Source organism: Pelobates fuscus, chromosome 4, assembly GCF_036172605.1.
Source record: "Pelobates fuscus isolate aPelFus1 chromosome 4, aPelFus1.pri, whole genome shotgun sequence".
NCBI lineage: Eukaryota > Metazoa > Chordata > Amphibia > Anura > Pelobatidae > Pelobates > Pelobates fuscus.
The window spans coordinates 345,045,028-345,068,920 of NC_086320.1; the positions used below are offsets into that span (position 1 = coordinate 345,045,028).

A 23,893-nucleotide genomic window follows, 5' to 3' on the forward strand; every position below is an offset into this window, starting at 1 on the left:
CTTCGGCTTTGGGCTTTGGTGATTACCTGCCCGGTAGGGAGTCCCTCTTGGTCAGTCTCGGGCGAGTTCCCTTGTGTGGACAGGGGAGAGTCTCTCATTCTCCTCTCCAGCCTAAGCCAGAAGGCCTCAAAGATGGCGCTGATTCTGTCGTCTGAGGTTTGCTGCGCCTCTGCCGGGGGCCCACGTGGGTGGTCCGCCATGTCGGGGTCGGTCATCTTAGCTTGTAGTTGTTGCCTTAGAGCAGGTGAACGGCCTCCCGGGACCGGGATAACCCCCGCCGGTCCATAGGGGGGAGGGCGTGGGCCCATATTCAGCCTTCCAGCCTCGTGTGGCAGAGGGAGAGCGGCCGTCTCTCCCGCGCCTGTCGGCTTCGTGGGACGAAAGGAGTAATCTCTCCGGTAGCTCTGCATAGTGGGAGTCGTTAGAAGCCCCTTAACGCCACCGCTATCTCGGTAGCTTTATAATTCGGATTTAGGTAGTTTTGGGACTGTTATATTGAAATCTTTGCCTCTGGTAGCAGGAGCTGTTCCGATTAGCGTCCGCTCTGCTTGGCGGTCAGGCCCCGCCCCCAAAAGGAAAAATATTAGCTAGTAAGTTTTGGTATAGGTACATAACTGACGAGCTCAGCTGACTATGCGATTAGAGTATAGTATAAGAAACACAGAGTCCTTTTAGTGAGATATTTCGATACGACATAAGAGGATCGGAGGTTGTGTGTTTGCAAACCAGTCTCTGTCAGCCAATGCCGGTTCGTGGCAGGTTGTCGTCCTGGGCGGGATGGCTCAAGGCGTCGGAGCGGCAATCTTGGGGTGAGGATCCCCTCCAGCCCCAGGCCTGTGTAGAGGGTGGCATCTTCTTACCACTGGCTCGAGAGCTCGGTGAGGTCGAGGCAGACCCTTTGTGGGTGTAGCGGATGCTGCCGGTGGTCCGTCACCGCCAGCGGCGGGCAGTCTTCCCACAGGGTGGCGGATGCTTTGGAGGCTCTCTCCGTGTGGCCCTCAGCCTGGGCGGGCAACGTGTGTGTGTGGTTAGCTTGGGGTATGTTGTTTTGCCCATATTAGGGTGCCTCTTCTCCCCGACCACAGCCCCAGACTTGTGCGCCAGCGGTGGAGTCCCATTTAGCTTTCTTTGTTCTCCGGTCGGCTTGCCCTGATATGGCAGGGTCTGCAGATCTGCTGTAGGCGCCCGCAACCTTCTCCATAACTTGCGCCAGAATCGGGCAAAGGTGGCTTCTAGACGTTGCTGGATGTTGCAGGAACCCTCCGGCTCAGGCCGGAGTCTTACGTTGCTTGTTGCATCTGTTGCCGCCATTTTAGACGCTCCATGTGCTCTGCTGCCTTGGTTTTGCCAGTCACCTGGCTGTAAGTGCCGCTCGTATCTGTTACCCCAGTAGCTTGTTTTAGACCGAGATGACCCCCATCGGTCCAGAGGGGGGGGTGGGGGGTAGGAGATGAGAGCCCAGAGGAATCCATGTTCAGGACCGTTAGCGTGGGGAGCGACCGTTTAGGCCTCAGGGTGTGATGTGGGGTTTCCCGGGGGTTACATGCTCGTTCTGGGTATCTAAGTGATGTTCCCGGTGTCCCTTTCATCATAGCTCCACTCCAGGGAGTAGGTGCGCCGTTCTTTAGGGGGATTATCCACAAAATGTGTATGTGTAAGCGGGAGCTGAGGTCCAGCACAACCACTCAGCCTGGATGCTAGGCTCCGCTCCCCCGCAATATATCATATTTACACAGACTGATTTCTAAACACACTGATTACAGTATTATTGCTGTGGGCGCTATTATACACTCAAACACAGCAACAATATGGATGTCCTATAAAGGAGGCACATTAGGATAGAAAATAGGGGCAGAGGTATTTGGTCCCAGAATAGGGGACTGTCCCTCCTAAATAGGGACAATTGGGAGGTATGCATGCACTGCACATCATCATTAATACCCTATATTATGTGTAACTAGAAACACATTGAAATACTCACTGTAGGCATTACATTACAACAATTACTATTGTATTTTTTATTTACTAGAAAGCAGGTAGCAACATTTTTCTACAGCAGTAAAATATTTCAATTAAGTGAATTTGAATCGCTCCCGGGATTCCTGAAAGCACCATTATATATTTAGATTATTATTTATCACTGTATCCATCCAACCCAGGACACTGCAATTCTCTGCTCGCAATATAGAAAGCAGAGCACCGGGAACTGAAAGTTTACACGGAACGGATCCACACTGCTCGGGTTGTTCGCGGACGGGGAAAGATGATGCACCGCGACCTGGCTCACACAGCAGAGTGAAGGCATGGCTCCCCTGCGGGTGTTGGAGCTGTATAGCGGTATTGGGGGCATGCACTGCGGCCTGGCAGGTAAACACCAGCGCTGTGGCTGCTGGGTAACACTCTCAATTCAAAAATCTCCAAAAGTATAGTTATTTTTCCACTTCATTCTGCACATGTCCCTTCCATTGTTAACTTGTGTATTCCTGGCCTGAAACTGTCCACTGTATGTAGATATACACAGCACGGTTCTCCAAACTCTGGCCCTGCAGATTATGCTGAACTACAACTCCCATGATTCTGTGGCTATCTATTCCATTCAAAGAATCATGGGAGTTGTAGTTCAGCCACAACTGGAGGGACAGAGTTTGGAGAACCCTGAATACAGAGTATTGGCTTTAGTACTGGGTGGGTGCTGTGAGGATGTTTGTGTGAAAGGGTTGCTGTCCCATATATAGTTACATTATAGGCAGCAGCGCTAAATGACAATATTCAGGTGTTACTGTTTTGGTAAAGCGCAAAATACCATGACATGGTGGAAAAGTAGCATAACTGGAAGAGAGAGTGGAGTGTGGCTCTTTAGGAGAGAAAGAGACAGATATGGATAGGTATAGGTACGTTTCTCTGAGAGTCCATGAGCATTTCTGAACAGATGTGTTCTGAGGGACTTTTTAAACAATTGAAGACTAGGGTAGAGTCTGACGGGGGTAGGCAGGCTGTTCCAAAGGAAAGGAGCCGCCCGCAAGAAGTCCTGCAAGTGCGAGTTGGCAGTAAGGGTGTGAGCAGCGGACAGGAGAAGGTCACCAGAAGAGCTGAGAGACCAAGAAAGGGCATACCTATGAAGAAATGTAAGAGGGGCTAGAGTTGGTTAGAGCTTTAACCCCTTAAGGACACATGACATGTGTGACATGTCATGATTCCTTTTTATTCCAGAAGTTTGGTCCTTAAAGGGGTTTATGTGCCCTTTTTATTGCAATACAGTATTATGCTCTACCGATTCAACAATTTTATGCATGTGCACTTTTTTTTTAAAAAAAGAGTATCTTGTAATAATGAATAACAGTGACAAATATGTTACCTTCGGTTATGAAACATTTTTAAAACTGACAGATGCATTGAGAGTTCAGAATTCTACATGACCTGTATGGATATAGTATCCACATTGTCCTTTATTATATAGAAAAATCCTCAAATGCCGTTTAAAATTAAAAGCTTTTTTTTCGTGCCTTGTTATTATTTGTAGGCATTGTGATTGTTGCATCACAGGATGAATAAGCCCTAATAAATAAGGACTATCTCCATGCATGTTGTTCTGCTACCTTCCAGTCAAACACCCTTAAAGTTCTATACAGTTGCACAGTTTAGAGGGCATGTTGGCTACTGGCAGATCCCTTCCTAACCTGGAAGGGATTTCCAGTCTGGACTGTCTCATTTTGGTCTATGGGGCTTATACTTATTCCATAAACCCTTGTCCACCTGATTTTACCACATTACACTGACATTCCTCATATAGCCTCACGCTGTAGCCACAATGCCTCTTTATCCACAAACACAACAACACCAATACTTGAACACATATAACCCAGTGACATTTTTACGGACCCAGGTAAGTGACAGAAGGGGTCAATAACCCCTACTGCATCACGGGGTGGCTTAACAGAGGGGTAAGCTATGTAGTGCCAGTAAAATGAGTTTGTTTTCCTGGCATTATAGTTTCCCTTTTTTTTTTTTTTAAGTTACTTATATAATACCCTACATGGCTAGTGTACAGTTGCCTTTAGCATTAGTCTTTATGCTATTGTTTTTCCAAAAGCATGTTTTCCTTTTTTTGTGAGTGGATCATTATAAGCGTATGGGAACACAGTTATCAAGTTTGTATACAAACAAGGACTCTCCCTACTGCAAGGACATGTAACGTTGTGAATGCCAATGTTTGCAAACTACATTAGAGTGATGTAAAACTAACTTCTATTTGCTTTGAAGAATAAAAGTTAAAATCATAGTTTTAGTGTCAGAAACAAGTGTGTCATCTTGTACAGCGCTACAGAATCTGATGGCGCTATGTAAATAATAAAATAATAATCTTTAACGGACCGCTAAAGTCACCCAGGCTAATTCATCTTCATTATAGGCAACTATTTGCCTAATTGTGGTCATGCAGAGCTAATTTGTCACACTTACTAACAATGTCCTAAGATCGCTTCTTAAGGGGAAAAAAAATGCTTTTGCAAAGGTGAAAGAGCATTGCTCCTTACATTATCAGCATATGATAATAAGGCTATTTTCCATCATTTGAGTAGAAGCCATTCTACCCTTAATTTCTTCCGTGAATTTGTGTATTCAGGCCGTAATTCATAGTGACTGGGCTTATGCTTAACAATTAACATGTTAAAGCCGCCTTTGAAAATGGTCTCCATCTATTCCACAGTTAACAGATTCCATAGGAATATCCTTGTGTGTCTCATTCCAGTCCTTTAGCTGGTATTCTCAAGCCCAATTACAGGGTCATGATTCATTCCCTGCGGGTGCGAGCTCTTCCACTTCCCACGCCTCTCTGGATGACAAATTATACTTTCTTTCTTATTTCCGTTTCTTACTGATATGCCTATGTCTATTACCTATGATGTATTTCCAAATTGGGGATTAGCTGTTGAACCAACTACCTGTCTTCTCTAATGTTAGATATAAAGATATACTTGAAAAAAATGAATGCCTGTCTTTAAAAAAAAATTTAATATTGTAGGCTGTCTCTCACTACAATATCATCTGTCCATGTTCCAGAATCCCCACTATTATTCAGCCTATTGCTGTCTCTCTAAAAGTTCTATTTTTAGGCATTAATCCTGTCTCACTAATTAAATTACTTTGGGAAAAAGTCTGCATTGAGTGAGCGTCTGCATGGCAGGGAGTGTGTGTGAGAATAATCATCTAAATACTTTCTTAGCATCAAGGCCATTGGACGTTGACTGCTGTTATACTGACTTAACCACATTTTTTGCAGATGTTGTCATACTGCCCAGTACAACATATGGTTCTTATAACCTCTCACCCCTCCTAGTCTGGATCTCTATTAGCTGCGGATATGCTTGCACACATCTCGGCCCATCCCCCCCCCCCGCCTCTTGCCATACTGTCACTTTTCCTACTGAAATTAGATCGGACACAGCACATTTTGTTATGTTGCCCTATTGAAAGCCTAATCAAGCAAGGTAATCAAGATAACATGTGGGAAGCACACTACTTGCCATCTGCAAAATTAAATTTTGCGTTGAATGCCTCTAAGCAACTGACACGTTCATTTTCTGGCAACTGTGCTTAAAATGTTCCATTAATCAATAGGTTATTTTTTAAAGGCTGTGTCATATTGTGTAATGTTGGCTTAAAATAAATTGGTACATAACAATCAGCGTTTGTGGTCTGGATGAAGTTAATACAAGTTTAGTAGAGGGAAGGTTCAGCCTTACACTTTAACCTATGCAAGGAGCATAAGTTGGTGCTTCACACAATTGTCCCATTTACAAAACTGTGAACCAGGCTGGGTATAAACCGACAAACGCCATGATATAGATGCCATTGTTTTATTTCACAGTTCCATGGATACCATGTGCTAAATGGAAATGTGGGTGGAGGAGAAACCAATTATCGCACAGAAGTCTAATGGACAGAATGTTATGGGATAAGATCTGACTCTATAGACCAGGACAAAGGACTCTTGATTGGTAGAGTCTTCCTGGTAAAATAAGGCTTTGTCTATATTACATATTTTAGCGTTGTGTATCTTTTATATTATATGTGTTTATTAAAATCAACGCTTGAGCTAGGGTAACTTTAATATTTGTCCAGAAGCAGCACAAACAAGTCCCGGTCTAACCCGTATTAGTTGCATTACACTCCATAGTAGATGCTTTCTGTGGCTTTTGTCTAGTGATATACCTCCCTTGGTAAACTAATCAGTTCCTTTGGCTTCCAATGTTATTTCCTACGTCTACCCTCTATTCATAGAAAACCTAGAATGTGACAGGAGATAAGAACCATTCAGCCCATCTAGTCTGCCCAATTTTTCATTAGTCCCTGGCCTTATCTTATAGTTAGGATAGCCTTATGCCTATCCCACACATGCTTAAACTCCTTTACTGTGTTAACCTCTACCACTTCAGCTGGAAGGCATTTCCACGCATCCACTACTCTCTCAGTAAAGTAATATTCAGTATTCGTACTCCTACCTCTGATGCTTGCCTTCAAGACTTCTTGAGGGCTGCATCGTTTCTATGGAACTCCCTTCCCCTCTCCATTAGACATTCACCCAGTTTCCATTCCTTCCAGAAATCATTGAAAACTCACTTATTCAGGAAAGTGTATCAATTAAACTGTTAACATCTCTCCCTCCCCGCACCCTGATTCCTCTTCTGCAACTCTCATAAAAAAAAAAAAAAAAAAAAAAAAAAACATTAAGCCCTCACGGAATGCTGTTCTAACAACCTTCTTTTCTATCCTACCCTTAACCCACTCCCTCTAACATGTAAGCACATTGAACAGTGCCCTCAACTCCTCTGTTCCCGTGCGTCCAACTCGTCTGCTTATGAATACGTGTCTGTTAGGGCATCCATTGTATAGCACTGCGGAATTAGTTGTCGCTTTATAAATAATAATAATATGTTGGAAGAGCAGTGGAGTGGTAATCGCACTGCATCCTCAGCCTCTCTCCCAGCATATCAGTTTCTAGGGAGACTGAATTAATTGCTACCACCCAGACGTGTAACTCTACGTTGGTCAGGCTGGTGTTGCCCTGAGATCATGTGGTTGACCAATACGCAGTGTCACTCACACCCTGTATTACGTTTTGTAATGCATAATGTGATATCACCCGCAGAGCAGAACGAGGTGAGGTTTCAAAGCCCAATCTGCCTGTTGAAATAACAGACAAATAATGGATAACAGGTATGTAACAATTATACTTTCCCTTTAAAGAAACACTATAGTGCTGGGTATACAAACATGCATTCCTGGCATTATAGTGCCTGTTTGACTGTCTAGGTACCCCCGACCTCCCCCCATAGATCGGTTTGAAAGTGCCCCATACACAACGCCACCACAAACCTCTCATGCACATATACAGTATAATGGCCTACAAAGCAAATGCAGCACCTATAAATAACACAAGCTGAACACACACCTCGATGTAAAAAAAAATAGGATTGGCGTGCCAAGGGACTGCAAAATCTTGTTTTGGCATATTACTACTATAAAGTTGCCTACCTGTACGCTAAGGTTTCTGAGCAGTGTAGGAAATGTTTAAGCCGCCACATATAGCTGAATTTAGATTGAAAGAAATTTGGCATGCAGCCCAAATACGCTTACTTGCAAAGAAATAAAACGGAAAGTGTATCAACCACGTTTGTTGCATAATGTATTTGTGTTGTTGCTGCTGCTGATTAGACTGGCACTACTACAGAGAGGAACAGAGGGATTAGGGGTGTTTGAAAAGTAATAGAAGCTCCCTCACTCAATCACTCACTCACTCCACTTTACCCAGTTTGGAAGTTTATTTCTAACACTCTGCAAAAGTTTGATAAGCTAGTATGATGCTGAGGGTCAAAAAGTTGCTGCTTTTGCCCCAATAAAGCTGATATTTCTGTTATCCCGGAGCACCTGAACCGTTATTTATTTTGCATATCTTGGGAGGGCTGGCCAGCCCTGGCTTCAGAGCACCTGGGTTATTTGGTGAGTGCGGTATCCAGTATGTTTTTACATTAGTATATTACAGTATTGGCATCACAACTAGCAAGGCGCACAAATTTAAAACCAAAGGAAAGAAAAAGTTACCTGCACTCTTTCCACATCCCTATGTATTTTTAAACAAATGGAGGTTTTTAGAAACCTCCAATGGCCATGAGAGGGTATGCCCACCTGCCACATCAAGGCGGACATACCCTCTCATGGCCATTGGGGGTAACTAAAAACCTCCATTTGTTTAAAAATACAAAGGGACCTGGAAAGAGCGCAGATAACTTTTTCTTTCCTTTGGTTTTAAATTTGTGCGCCTTGCTAGTTGCGCCTTGCTCAATGAGAAGTCTATGCAAGGCAGGTGCTCTGTGCAATTGTTGCCTCTTGAGTTTATCTCAACTGAGCTAACCAAACCAGGAAGCAATAGGACCCTTTGAATGATTGACAACTAGGTGAATGTAACAAGGCCAATTTAGCAAAGTGCTAATTTTTGTTGAAATCATTACTTTTTGTAAATGTAAAAAAAGAGGACACACTCTTCAAACATAAAGTATTTCAGCAAGCTTTTATTTGTTCTTGTTATGTACTATACAGGGAGTGCAGAATTATTAGGCAAATGAGTATTTTGACCACATCATCCTCTTTATGCATGTTGTCTTACTCCAAGCTGTATAGGCTCGAAAGCCTACTACCAATTAAGCATATTAGGTGATGTGCATCTCTGTAATGAGAAGGGGTGTGGTCTAATGACATCAACACCCTATATCAGGTGTGCATAATTATTAGGCAACTTCCTTTCCTTTGGCAAAATGGGTCAAAAGAAGGACTTGACAGGCTCAGAAAAGTCAAAAATAGTGAGATATCTTGCAGAGGGATGCAGCACTCTTAAAATTGCAAAGCTTCTGAAGTGCGATCATCGAACAATCAAGCGTTTCATTCAAAATAGTCAACAGGGTCGCAAGAAGCGTGTGGAGAAACCAAGGCGCAAAATAACTGCCCATGAACTGAGAAAAGCCCAAAAGCACAAGGTGTGCAATACTCAGAGACATGGCCAAGGTAAGAAAGGCTGAAAGATGACCACCACTGAACAAGACACACAAGCTGAAACGTCAAGACTGGGCCAAGAAATATCTCAAGACTGATTTTTCTAAGGTTTTATGGACTGATGAAATGAGAGTGAGTCTTGATGGGCCAGATGGATGGATTGGTAAAGGGCAGAGAGCTCCAGTCCGACTCAGACGCCAGCAAGGTGGAGGTGGAGTACAGGTTTGGGCTGGTATCATCAAAGATGAGCTTGTGGGGCCTTTTCGGGTTGAGGATGGAGTCAAGCTCAACTCCCAGTCCTACTGCCAGTTTCTGGAAGACACCTTCTTCAAGCAGTGGTACAGGAAGAAGTCTGCATCCTTCAAGAAAAACATGATTTTCATGCAGGACAATGCTCCATCACACGCGTCCAAGTACTCCACAGCGTGGCTGGCAAGAAAGGGTATAAAAGAAGAAAATCTAATGACATGGCCTCCTTGTTCACCTGATCTGAACCCCATTGAGAACCTGTGGTCCATCATCAAATGTGAGATTTACAAGGAGGGAAAACAGTACACCTCTCTGAACAGTGTCTGGGTGGCTGTGGTTGCTACTGCACGCAATGTTGATGGTGAACAGATCAAAACACTGACAGAATCCATGGATGGCAGGCTTTTGAGTGTCCTTGCAAAGAAAGGTGGCTATATTGGTCACTGATTTGTTTTTGTTATATTTTTGAATGTCAGAAATGTATATTTGTGAATGTTGAGATATTGGTTTCACTGGTAAAAATAAATAATTGAAATGGGTATATATTTGTTTTTTTGTTAAGTTGCCTAATAATTATGCACAGTAATAGTCACCTGCACACACATATATCCCCCTAAAATAGCTATAACTAAAAACAAACTAAAAACTACTTCCAAAAATATTCAGCTTTGATATTAATGAGTTTTTTGGGTTCATTGAGAACATGGTTGTTGTTCAATAATAAAATTAATCCTCAAAAATACAACTTGCCTAATAATTCTGCACTCCCTGTACATTGAATATGGTTTTCTGTCTATTTCAGCAACTGTACCTTTCCTTAATAAAAATTGAGATTAAGATTGCAAAGCTCTGATTTTACTTTTATTATTTTTCCTAGATTGGAAATGTAAGGTGTATATAAAATGTAAGAGTAGAAATATGACAATTACGTTCGGTAAGAATGAGATTTTTAGAATAATAACTTTGGAAATATTCTAGACATCGTCTAACATTGCAATATACACCTTAGTTCATATTATCTGAACAGGAAGTCCTCCTTACTCCGAACTTGTGGTATACACTGATCAGCCACAATATTAAAACCACCTGTCTAATATCGTGTAAGTTCCTTTTCTACTGTCAAAACCACTCTGATTCATTGACACATGGTCTACACAAGACCTGTGAATGTGTCCTGTGGTATCTGGCACAAAGACGTTAGTAGCAGATCCTTTAATGGTACATGGTCCAGTTCTGATGCTCAAGACCCCATTAAAGGTGCTTTTGGTGGGGAACAGGGGTCATCATGGGCACTCTGACTGGTCTGCAACTACCATGCCCCATACGCAGCAAACTGTGGTGCACTATGTGTTGTGACACCTTTTTATCATGTGTTTTAGCTATTTGAGCTGCAGTATTTCTTCTGTGTGATCTGACCTGACAGACCAGCCTTCACTCCCCACGTGCATCATTTAGTCTTGGGCGACCCATGACTCTGATGCCGGTTCACCAGTTCTTCTTCCTTGCACTACTTTTGGTAGATACTAACCACTGTTGTCTAGCCATCACTATTTGGCTCTTGTTGAAGTCACTCCGGTCTTTATGAGTGCCCATTTGTTCCTGCTTCCAACACATTAAATTTAAGAACTGACTGTTTCATCGCTCTTAATATATCCCACCCCTTGACAGGTGATATTGTAACAATATAATCAATGTTATTCACTTTACCTGTCAATGGTTTAATTATTGTGTACACTAGATGTCACTGTTCAGTTACCTGTTGCAGGTGTGCCTGACTATTCTCTAATGATTCACTGTCTGACAGTGATTGTAGAAACCCTGCTGATAATTAAATATCTATGCATTTACTTTAAAAGTTTATTTGAGCTTGAGGAATTCAAAATTCATAGCAAGATCCTTTTCTTTTGTTTTAGAAAGTGCAATATCTGCTGAGGTTGTTGCTGCTGTGGATGTTAATACTACTGCCAATGTAGTCTACAAATACAATTTTCCCAAAACGCCACTTTGGGCAAAGACTATAGAGGTGAGTTTATATATTTATATGTTATCCTAAGTGTACAAGTAACGTGATATTTTTTTAATTCCCTTCTAAGGGGCAATGAAATGGTTTGTATTGTTTTACCACCCCAGAATCTAAAGCCATTTCAAAATATCCCAGGATTCCCTGCATACGGCCTTTGGAGAATTATGGGTAGAAATTACTCACAACTTTATAGAATGCTACAGTTGCTTAGAAGAGCAGTGTATCTGTGTTATACCGTAGTCCTCCGCACATAGAACTCTATAGTATACTCTGCAGTAGAATTTACTGGAAAAGTTCTCTTTAACAATCTCATCAGTTACGGAATTAACCTGTTAAGGACACAACTTCTGGAATAAAAGGGAATCATGACGGAATATTTCTGTCATGTGTCCTTAAGGGGTTAAACAAATTGAAAAGTTTTTTCCTTTAAAGTTATTGGAAACAAATGGATTAGCTCTAAACTTGATGCCTGTTAATGAATGTTTAAACATTAGACCCATAAAAAAAACAAGTTTAAGTTTGTGAATTTTTAAATGAGCCGTCTGGGATGCTTTGTGGCCAATGTCCTAAGTAATATTCAGGTGGGGCCATGGTGAGTACGTTGTGGTTAATGCATGAAATGCATTCTTTAGTGCTCGGAACCTCTTCTTTAAATGCAATACTGTACAATAAACGTGCAATACTGTACCGTAAACGATGTCTGTTTTTCCGTAATGTATCTACACAACTTCTGAGAGGGTTTCATACTATTTACAAAGTAAAGCAGAGGAGTAAGTTTACATAAACAAATCATCCACCATCTTGTATGTGTTCCTTTAATAATACCCTGACAAAAAAGAGTGTTAAAGTCGATTTAGGAAAATAGAAAAGATGCTGATACCAAGATCTGTTATAACAGGGGTTTTGTGAAGGCCATGTGCAGGAGTTTAAATATTCTTGAAAACATTAAAAAAAATATGTGGGTTTTTTACATTTTAAAGCTTGGTGGTTGGGGGGGTTCAAAACACATGATCCGCCCCAGGTGCCAAATGCCCTAGGTACGCCCCTGATAGTATGAACTATAAACTGGCCCTTGCTTATTATTACAGACAGGTAGAACATAGTAATCAAGGTAAAACCAGGACAGATCGGAACGGCGTGGGTGGCACTGTGTTTACCATACCCATATATGTGTTATTTAACACTTATCATTCTCTAGCTACTTAGAACGGCTACAATACTGTACTTAGAATGGCAATACACCTTTCAATATTGGAAGCTCATGCAACAAATACTCCAAAATCTCTAGATGTTATTGAGCACATGCTTTTTAGAAGGTGTCTGACTCCCCCCTCACCCCCCCCCCCCCCCCCTGATGATCAGGACATTGGAAAAGTAAACCAGTACAGGAAGTCACTGGTCCCAAAACCAGACAGTTCTACCAGATTTATAACAGTTGTCTAACATGGTACAGTGGATAGTTGTAGAGCATAAAGTTGAGCATATAAAGTTATTCCACTTGGGAGAATGAAACAGATTATAACTCATGGATTTTTCTGTAAATCGGTGAGTAAAAACAAGTAACCATTCAGAAATATAACTCCGGTAATGTTTGTAGATGCGTAGCATAATAACAATGTATGTAAGCAAACCTAGGACATGTTTGGGTGGGGTGGTGGATACAATCCATTGGTAATAATGTGTATTAGGTTCCTGGGCCCTTTATACCCCATAATTTATGATGGGGGGGGGGGGGGGGGGGGAGAGGGGAGGCTTTATCAGTGTTTGTCAGTTGTGATCACAAAGGCGACATGGCAGACACCAATTCTTTGGCTCTCACCTCATGCACATAATGCACATCACATTTGTTAATTTTTGTGACTCTGGAGGGGAGAGGCGGTGAACGTGTGTCAGACAGGCAGAGATTTTTCTCCTAAAGCTGAACCTTTTTCAGAAAATGTTGCTGGAGTAAGTCCAAATGTTAAATGTAAAAACACAATGTATTCTCAAATATGATTGCTTTCTTATGTAGCTATCTGGTTTCAGTCCTCCAACTGCACATTATTAAGGACATTGCTGAGATTTTACTTGTGTTTGAAACTCCAGTCTTTATTTTACTTAAGATTTGTTCTAATATTTCCTGCACATATTTTCTATTGAAATAGAGGAAAAAGAGCAATGTTTTTGGTTTCATACCTATTCTTTAGCTTCCTGTTATTTATTATTGCAGCATTTTCATTTGTATGAAACTCTACGCTGGCTCAATGCTAGCTTGATTTGATATTTTTTTAATCTAGAAAGGGATATTTACAATCCTTTCCCACTGGGTCTTTATAAGTAAATAACATAAAACTATCAGACTCGACATGCCACTAAGAGGTGGGAATATGATAAAACCAAAATGTGTGTGTAACAAAGAATCCTCATTTCTCATGCATAGAAATAACGATTCAATACTTGGTGTTGCAGTGTGATAAAAACAGTTAAACAATAAGGTATAAAGATATGTAATTATTATTATTATTATTTATATAGCGCAAGTAAAATTCCGTAGCGCTGAACAATGGGTGGACTAACAGACACGTAATTGTAACCGGACAAATGAACGTACAGGAACAGAGGGGTTGAGGGCCCTGCTCAATGAGCTTACATGCTAGAGGGAGTGGTATAGTGACTCAAAGGGTATATGTATGGGTAATGAAATGGGTTGCTAGAAAAGTAATCACTGAGAACTTAGTAGGTTATTTTTGACAGTTGTAGGAGAGGAGTCAATTGGGGGTGGGGGGGAGGCGAGCATCAGATGTGGGAGTATGCAGGGGCCTCGACGGAACATACTTGTGTATTAGGGAGGATAGGTAGGTTGGAGCAGCATTATGTAGGGACTTGTAAGCCAGCACCAGAATCTTAAATTGAGCCATATATCTAACTGGAAGCCAATTGAGGGACTGACAGAGGGGGAGGTGTGGGCGGACAGGAAAATGAGCCTTGCTGCTGCATTCATAATAGATTGCAGTGGTGCAATCTGGAAACACGTAAGGCCACTGAGAAGCTATGTTTTTGAGATGGAAGCGGCATGATTTGGCGATCGACTGGACATGAGGGGTGAAGGACAGTTTGGAGTCAAAGACAACACCTAGGCAGCGAGCCTGCGAGGTAGAGGTGATGGTGGCACCGTTGACTTGGAGGGAGATGGACACAGGAGTAGCAACACTTGAGGGAAGAAAGACCAGAAGTTCTGTTTTTGACAGGTTGAGGAAGTGAGCAGCCATCCAATTGGAAATCGCGGAGAGGCAGTCAGAGATGTGAGTCAAGATGGGCGGAGATAGATCAGGAGAGGACAGGTAGATTTGCGTGTCATCTGCATATAAATGATAATGGAAGCCAAGGGAGGCAGTATAGATGGAGAACAGTAGGGGACTAAGGACTGAACCTTGGGGGACACCAACAGAGAGGGGTTGGGGAGAAAAGGCAGAGCCAGAGAAAGAAACACTGTAAAAGTGCTGGGAGAGGTAGAAGGAGCACCAGGAGAGAGCAGTATCTCGTAGACCAAAACCACTTAATTAACCTAAAGTTGTTTTGGTGCCTTTAGTGTCCATTTAATTAAACAGTTTAGCTACTTTAACAACTAAAGCAGGCATTCTGTTATAGCGATTGTGATACAAAGATTTGTATATTTGAGGTTGCTGATGTTAAAGTCCCTATGTATGAGGGAAGGAATGCTAGAAGAGAGTGGGGCGGGTTAATTCACTTAACTGAATCCAATGTCGCTGTCCTTTGGCACATGGTCTGGGTTTGCTTCCGCTCTTCTCCACTCGCCGTGCGTGCTCATTAGGACAGACCCATAGAGAAGTATTAAATCAATGCTTTTCTATAGGGTTATAGAAGATGCTGGATGTCCTCACAAAGAGCGTGGGGACGCCCAGCATCAGTTAGGTGACCAAAAGTCACCTATCGACCCGGAAGTGCCTCTAGTCGCTGTCTGGTAGACAGCCAGTAGAGGTGGAGTTAACCCTGCATGGTTATAACTGCAGTTTCTCAATAACTGCAATAATTACAGTTGCATGGTTAAACTGACAGGGACAGTGCACCTAGACCACTTTAGTGAGCTGAAGTGGTCTGAGTGCGTATAGTGTCTAGAGAGCATTTTATTATGATATACTATTACATTAAAGGCTGTGTTAGAATCACTATGTATCTTAACTGTCTCATTTTGAACATTTACCTTAATACAGTATCATTTGATATAGTTCACCACTTGATCCGAGTGTCATGCTTAAAAATCCTGTTAGATACAAATCTTTGTATCACAATCGCTATAACAGAATGCCTGCTTTAGTTGTTAAAGTAGCTAAACTGTTTAATTAAATGGACACTAAAGGCACCAAAACAACTTTAGGTTAATTAAGTGGTTTTGGTGTACAGATCATGCCCTTGCAGTCTCACTGTTCAATACTCTGCTATTTAAGAGTGAAATAACTTTGTCTATACAGCCCTAGTCACACACCCTTGCACGTGACTTCCACAGCATTCCTAAACACTTCCTGTAAAGAGAGGTCTAATTTTTAAACTTTGTTTATTACGCATTCTGTTTAAGTTAAAATGTTGTATCTTCTCCTCTGTAAATAGTCTTCTGTGCATGCTTAAAGGCCAATATACAGAGCAGGAGATAAAAACTTCTAAAATAAGTTAACATCTGATTGAAAAGGTAACCCTTATTTTCATGCAGGCTCTGTCAGTCACACCCAGTGGAGATGTGGCTAGGGCTGCATAAACAGAAGCAAAAGTGATTTAACTCCTAAATGGCGGCAAATTGAACAGTGAGACTTCAGGGGCATGATCTATACATCCAAACTGCTTTTATTAAGCAAAAATTGTTTTGATACATATAGTATCCTTTTTAAAGACCGTTTATTTGTTTGAAATACTGGCAGCCACAATGATCCAGCTTATGATTCCAGAAGTAAACTGGTTTTACTGTCCCTTTTAACCAAAACACTGACTGAAATCCTCCTGCCGTAGCCGTGTAAGTTAGAATTAGTGAGCATGCATGTGTGTATGATTGTCCTCACTAATTTAATTATAAATCGACTGCCAAACAGAGACACTGGATGCAGGGGCGTATTAGCCGCGAGGCAAACAAGGCATTTGCCTTGGGCGGCATTTTCCAGGGGGCGGCAAAAAACGCCGCCCCCAAATGCCCAAGGCAAATGTCTTGTTAGCCTTGCGGCTAACAGACATGCTGGGCTGGTTGCTGGTTGCTGGGTGGCCGGCGAGGGAGCTCTTCCCCTGAGCTCTCTGCTCAGCTCCCTCGCGCGCCGCCCGCAGAGTGAGACTGGGAGCCGGAATATGACGTCATATTCCGCCTCCCAGCCTCACTCTGCGGGCGGCGCGCAAGGGAGCTGAGCAGAGAGCTCAGGGGAAGAGCTCCCTTGCCGGCCGCCCAGCCTGCCCGCCAGTGCCGTCCCCCCACCCCCAGCATTCCCAAAGGTAGGGAGGGGGGGGGGGGGAGTAAATAATAAAAAAAAAATGTGTTAATGTGAGTGTGTGTGTGTGTCTGACTGTGTGTGTCTGACAGTGTGTGTGTGTGTGTCTGTTAGTGTGTGTGTCTGTTAGTGTGTGTGTCTGTTAGTGTGTGTGTGTGTGTGTCTGTTAGTGTGTGTGTGTGTGTGTCAGTGTGTGTGTCAGTGTGTGTGTTAGTGTGTGTGTGTCTGTTAGTGTGTGTGTCCGACAGTGTGTGTCTGTTAGTGTGTGTGTGTCCGACTGTGTGTTTGTTAGTGTGTGTGTCTCACTGTGTGTGTCTGTTAGTGTGTGTGTGTGTCCGACAGTGTGTGTCTGTTAGTGTGTGTGTGTCCGACTGTGTGTTTGTTAGTGTGTGTGTCTCACTGTGTGTGTTTGTTAGTGTGTGTGTCAGACTGTGTGTGTTTGTTAGTGTGCGTGTGTTTGTTAGTGTGTGTGTGTCTGACTGTGTGTGTTTGTTAGTGTGTGTGTGTCCGACTGTGTGTGTTTGTTAGTGTGTGTCCGACTGTGTGTGTTTGTTAGTGTGTGTGTCTCACTGTGTGTGTCTGTTAGTGTGTGTGTCTGACTGTGTGTGTTTGTTAGTGTGTGTGTCTGACTGTGTGTGTTTGTTAGTGTGTGTGTGTCCGACTGTGTGTGTTTGTTAGTGTGTGTCCGACTGTGTGTGTTTGTTAGTGTGTGTGTCTCACTGTGTGTGTCTGTTAGTGTGTGTGTCTGACTGTGTGTGTTTGTTAGTGTGTGTGTCTGACTGTGTGTGTTTGTTAGTGTGTGTGTGTCCGACTGTGTGTGTTTGTTAGTGTGTGTGTCCGACTGTGTGTGTTTGTTAGTGTGTGTGTCTCACTGTGTGTGTCTGTTAGTGTGTGTGTCTGACTGTGTGTGTTTGTTAGTGTGTGTGTCTGACTGTGTGTGTTTGTTAGTGTGTGTGTGTGTCCGACTGTGTGTGTTTGTTAGTGTGTGTGTCTCACTGTGTGTGTCTGTTAGTGTGTGTGTGTGTCCGACTGTGTGTGTTTGTTAGTGTGTGTGTGTCCGACTGTGTGTGTCCGACTGTGTGTGTCTGTTAGCTAGTGTATGCGTATCTGTCAGTGAATGTGTGTGTATTTAGAAAGCGGGGCAGGGGGGAAGGGTTGGGTGGGGGTGGCGCACGCGCGCGGGGGGGGGGTGTCTCAGTTTTGTCCTGCCTAGGGCAGCACAAAACCAAGATACACCACTGACTGGATGTCTCCCTGTGCTGATTATTACCTGAAAGCCACCTCAGATGCACCTGGCTCTTTTACACTTCCACTGTCCTAAATGTCCCATTCACTCCACACAGAGCACCATCAGTACATTATTTTCCATGTTTATTTATAAATTATCATTACTTGTACAACAATAACCGAGAAGAGGGTAGGCATGCATTTTGTTTGTGCATTAAACTTTGGCTTTTGGTGTAGAGATCTACCCACCACCTTAGATAATGCTGACGATATGTCCAATTTGTTTATGTGCCTGGAGTGTATATTTAGCCCACTAAAGACCATGATTGGCCACATTTCTTTGGATCATGACGTTATACATGTTTTTGGTTGTTAAGGGGGTTAAGTACATTGCACAATGTTCCAAAGCTGCACTGTGTTCCACTCCGGCAATCAAGAGCTTATTACAATATTTTAATATATAATATGCAGTTTGTGCAGCCTCATCTTCAAGGTATTAATCTAGATTGTGTCACAATTTTACACAGTATATGCAGTATGTTTATTCCTTATCGCAGTATTTTTGTGCAGGGATTAGATTTTCAGTTAAAGAACACTTGACAGGTGATTCTAAGAAACTGGCCTTAACAATATCATTCACTATAGTACAAAGGTTAAATGATAAATCAGCACTGCAGTAAATTGCTGAAGTGAAGCACAAAATGTGTTAAACATTATTCTCTATGTTACTTATTAGAACTGCGCTGTATTTAGTCTCAAAAGAAAGATGTCTAGTGCACTACTTGGAATTGAAATCTCAAATGTAGTGGATACACTTGTCTGTGCTCACAATTTATCATACATTTTGTTGCTCTTACGTCAGGCGTTTCTCTTTGGTGTTTTTATCACAAAAAAAATAGGAAATTGATTGCATTATTCAGCAACAAAACCGTTTTTAAGTTGTATGAGTTGTGTTAACCAATTTAAAAGCAACTGAGAAAAATTTAGAGAAAATGTACATTATTTAAATCAACTGAGAGGTTTTTAAAAAATATATATATTTTTAAATTCTAACATTTCATGCTCCTCAGAAAGAGGGATGTCCATAAAACCTTCCTGTAAATTTCCTGTAATTTTTCCAATAGTTAGAACGACTTAAAAATAAACAAAATATCATGGAGTGGGACTAACGTGCATTCTACTAGATACTATGTTCTGAGCACATGAAACACATTGGGACGTTAAGGGACACTATAGTCACCAGAACAACTACAGCGTAATGTAGTTGTTCTGGTGAGTATACTCATTTCCTGCAGGCATTTTCATGTAAACACTGTCTTTTCAGAGAAAGGGCAGTGTGTACATTACAGCCTAGGGATACCTCCAGTGGCCAAAAGGAAAGAGAGACCCTGGCTGTAAATGCTAGGTCTCATCTCATGGGCAGGGTCCTTAATTCCTTTTCTATTGGTTTGTCTATTTTCCCCGATTGTACTGCTCTGTGGAATATGTATAAACTATACTAATGTCAGTAGTAATAATAATAATAATAATAATAATAATAACAATAATAAGAATGAGAATGAAAATCCTATTGAAGGGGAAAATAGAAGATAACGGGATTGTAGGATATCCATCAGCGTGCTAAGAAGAATGTGTTCTACTGGAAAATAAAGCAAAATAGATGATACAACATGTGTCTACAGAAGAAATTAAACACAAGGAAAGAATAAATTACATTACCATGTTCTTTGAATATCTGGATAGTCAATTTCCTGACATCTAGCTGTTAGTGGGCTTCAATTACCGTGAACCTTCCACAGTCCCTTTCTTAGGATTTGGTTCGAAAGGTTATGCTTGCAATGTGATTGGTGGATGATGTTTACTGCCATGTATTCTGAGTAGACAAGAATAGTGAAATTACACCGGGATTGTGGAAAGAAATAAAAAAGGAAAAGGAAAATATCAATGGTAAATCCTGCAAGAGGAAATTGTATTCGGATATTGTGTACACTATATATAAAAGTAATAAAACAAATACATTGTAACAAACAAGTTTAGATTCATAGGAAGGAGAGATGGGGACAGTACTTGAGTGATGACCAACGTTCGATTTAGTTCAGAGATGATGAGGAATATACACTGTATAGTATATTTGCACACAACTAAATTCCACCTAATTCTGAACACAGCTCTTTATTCGATCCTTGATTACATTACCAAATCTGACACGTGCATAGCTATCTATTATATTATATAATATTATATTATCACAGCTTCAACCTTGTGTTTGTTGTTAGGAAATTATCTTTTTTGGACATTTCTAATCATCCTATTATTTGATGATATTTTTTGTCATTGCTGGCTTTAATAAAGCGCCAACATATCTTATCAAATAATTGACATATTGGTTTTGATTACCACAACCTTTGGTACCAAGTACAATAAATGTGTTCAGTGCTTAACACTGTAGAAAAAAATGAATCCCTTTTCCACGTATGAGCTTTGTTTAGTAATAGTGCTGGCCTTCATTCCTTTTGTGTGTAATGACTTTACATTCTTACATCCCATATATTGAAATATTGATTATTTTTCCAATTGACAATTTTTTATTTTGTCATAAGTCAAAACATGGGGATACAGAACGAGTAAAAGAAGGGTGGGGGTATATTGCAGGCTGAATACACAGACATTAGCTATGTGTAAACATATACATACATGTACAACATGGATTTCCCTGGTTCCAGAGAGTCATTGATATTTTGATATTTTACAGAGTTTTACAGTTACAGGTACAGCGTGTGTTCTTAACCAGTTCACTTCTTGTTGGTCCCGATCGTGATTATGGTGCTAGGTTGTGTAATGTTTCTTGTTTATGCCCAGTTGTCTCTGTGGGGCTTCTTTGTGTGCGGGCTCGGAGTGTTGGCTGTGCGGGTGCTAGGGTGTTTTGAGGGGAGCCTTGGGTCTACACATCCCTCTCCCCTTGCCCACCCCCCATTTGCAGGTCCCTCCTTCAGCGTTCAAGGGGTGTGGGTACTTACGTATGTGTCTGGCTCTGTGGTCTACCCTTGTCAAGCATTGCGGTTCCCACCCGCCAATAGGCATATTTTTTTTTCTTCCTTCAGGAACCAAGTCGTAAAATGGCTACTTCTGGGTGGCGTACCTTGGGTTAGATATGCATTGCTTGAGTGCTGTGTTTTTGTTTGTTGGCACTCCTCGTGGTACCTCTTAGCCTATTATTTGAGGGCCGTTAGGTCACGCTTGATTGATTATGGTTGGGTGTGTGGTGGGTGGACTTGTAATATGTTTTACCCACAGGTCATGTGCCTCCAGTACCCCTTTTGGTGTTCCAAATTGCATGTTAGCCATTCTTTCATACGCCCAGTTTCGGTCTACCTGCTGTATGAGATCCTCTATAGGCAGGGTCACCGCTTTTTTCCAATGTCTGGATATCACTAGATTAGCTGAAATTAATGTGTGGTATACTATCAGCTTGATTTGTTTTGGTAGTTTTTCTGGTAAGATGAACAGGAGACATACCTGTGGGTCATCTATCTTCGGGGTGGGCAGTATCATCTGTATTAGATTTGCTACAGCTTCCCAAAATGGTCTGAGTGTGGTGCATGTCCACCAGACGTGTATCATTGTACCCACCTCCCCCCCCCCCCCCCCCACACCTCCAGCAGATATTGCTGGTTGTTGGCCATATTTTGTGCAATTTGTCCGGTACTAGATACCAGCGGTATAAGATTTTGCGCTGTAGTTCCAGGTGTGTGGCACATGCCGTGAGCCCTTTGTGGGCCATGTAGGCTCTCTCCCAGTCCCTATCTGATATTGTTCTTCCTATATCTCGCTGCCATGACACTTTTATCTCTCTTTGCGTTTGTTGCGCTAATAGTTTCTGGTATCCCCAGGATCCCTGTGCATTGGTTTTCGAATTCTGTCATGTGCATCGTTGCAGTGGCGTTCATTCGTTTCGCTAATCTGTGTATCACATAAGATTTGAGCTGGAGGTAGGAGAATACAGCTCTAGTGGGAAGGTTGTACTTGTCCTGTATGTCAGGGAATGGTAGTATTCGACCCCTGTCTATGACTTGGTATGTATGTTGTACACCTTCCTTCACCTTCCTTCACCAAGTTTCCCACTGGAATGTAGGGATCTCCAGTCCAATAGTTCGCATTGGGGTGGCCAAGGGTGATGTCGGTGTTGACACTAATTCGTGTTTCATTTTGCTCCATACTCGCAGTAGAGTTTGGGTAGTGGGTAGGAGAGCGTCCAGCGCCCGGTTATTGTCTGTCTGTTTCCACATTAGTGATCGGAGATCACCTTGTGGGGCTTTGCTGGCTTCAATCGTCACCCACTGCGGGACGTCTGTCAGCCGGTTAATTTGGGTGATGTTATGTAAGTAGGCAGCCCTGTAGTATGTTGTTAGGTTTGGTAGGCCTAACCCCCCATTTTTAACTGAACGGTGTAGTGTCCTTGCTGCTACTCTCGCCTTTTTCCCTTCCCATATGAAGGAGTTGATATTGTGTTGCATGTTTTTCAGGAATTGTTTTGGTATGGGTATTTGAAGCGTCCGGAAAAGATACTGTATCTTAGGGATAAGTTACATTTTGACTGCCGCAGTGCGGCCCAGCCACGACTGGTATCTACCCCTCCATGTGTGCAGAGTGTCTGAGAATTCTTTCAGCAATCGGGCATAATTGTGCCGAAACAAGTGGGCAGGGTTTTTGGTTAGTTTGATGCCCAGGAATGTTAGGTGGTCATGTCTCCAGTCTAGGGGGAATGCCCTCTCCAGTCTGTTTGCAAGATTGTCACCTAATTTTATACCCAGAGCCTGTGTTTTCGTGACGTTTAACTTATAATAGGACACTGCTCCGTACTCTTGGATTCTTGCTATCAGCTTTGGTAGGGAGATTATGGGGTGTGTCAGCGTTACTAGAATATCATCCGCGAACAAGTTAAGCTTGTATTCGTTATCCCCCAGGTGTATGCCTTGTATGTCTGGATCAGCCCTGATGACCGCTGCCAGGGGTTCCAGTGCTAGGATAAAGAGTAACAGTGATAGGGGGCACCCCTGTCACGATCCGTTGGTGATTTGTATTTGGATACGAACCCAGAGTTGAGGACTCTGGCTGTGGGATGCGAGTAGCGTGCTCGGACGGCATTTATGAAGGTTGGGGGGAACCTGTATTTACCAAGTACTGCCTGCAGAAAAGGCCAGCTGAGCCTGTCAAAAGCCTAAGGTGTTAGCTATACAAACATCATACATAACATTTGAGTATAACAAAACAATGTATACAATAACAAACATTTTAGTATACATTTCCCACTGAAGGGTATTGCACTACCGTGAAGTGCAAGGTGTGAGCGCGGTTACTGTATCGACTTCTAAGGTGTAGGGCGGTTGGTTGCACACATAGTGCCCGAATCATTCCATTGGTATTCTCATGCGTGGGATGCTGAGTGTGCTGTGTATTTACCGGCTATTGCTGTGGCGTGTTTTTCGCCTTCGCGGGTGTTTATTTTTAGTTTTTTTTTTCTTTCTTTCTTTCTTTCTTTTTTTTTTTTTATTATGTGTGTGTGTATGTGGAAGTTCGTGTCTGGGATTGTTTGTGTCTATGTGCTCGTCAAGCCTAAGTGGCTTATTTGTGTGTGTTGTGTTTGTGGTCTCAAGTGTACATAGTGAGGCATATAGTGCTAGGAATACTTGCGCCTCGATGTCTGCCAGACGTCAGACGCTGCCATGATGGAATCAGCAGAAGGAAAAGTGTCTCTGTGCTAGTTCATTTTTTGGACTTTTTCCATTCTGGAGGCATTCTCAGCGCTGTGGACATGTCTTTCCTCTCCGGATTTGGCAGAACGTTCCAGCTGCGCAGCAGTTTGCGGCCTTCTTCCGGTGTGTTCACT

The 23,893-nt window shown here is 42.3% G+C and overlaps 1 protein-coding gene across 2 annotated transcripts in view; it reads left to right on the top strand.

Annotated features, from left to right (window-relative positions):
* Window positions 1–2,277: 2,277 nt before the first annotated feature.
* The window catches only part of TRDMT1 (tRNA aspartic acid methyltransferase 1), a 40,369-nt gene continuing 18,753 nt past the window's right edge, over window positions 2,278–23,893 (top strand). The window contains exons 1-2 of one of the 2 annotated variants that reach the window (XM_063450780.1): window positions 2,278–2,367; window positions 11,208–11,317. In XM_063450780.1, the coding sequence (XP_063306850.1) occupies window positions 2,304–2,367; window positions 11,208–11,317 (174 nt within the window). In that variant the 5' untranslated portion in view covers window positions 2,278–2,303. Of the gene's footprint in view, window positions 2,368–5,445; window positions 5,487–11,207; window positions 11,318–23,893 lie in introns of those variants that run through there. The other variant, XM_063450781.1, reaches the window with a different exon arrangement.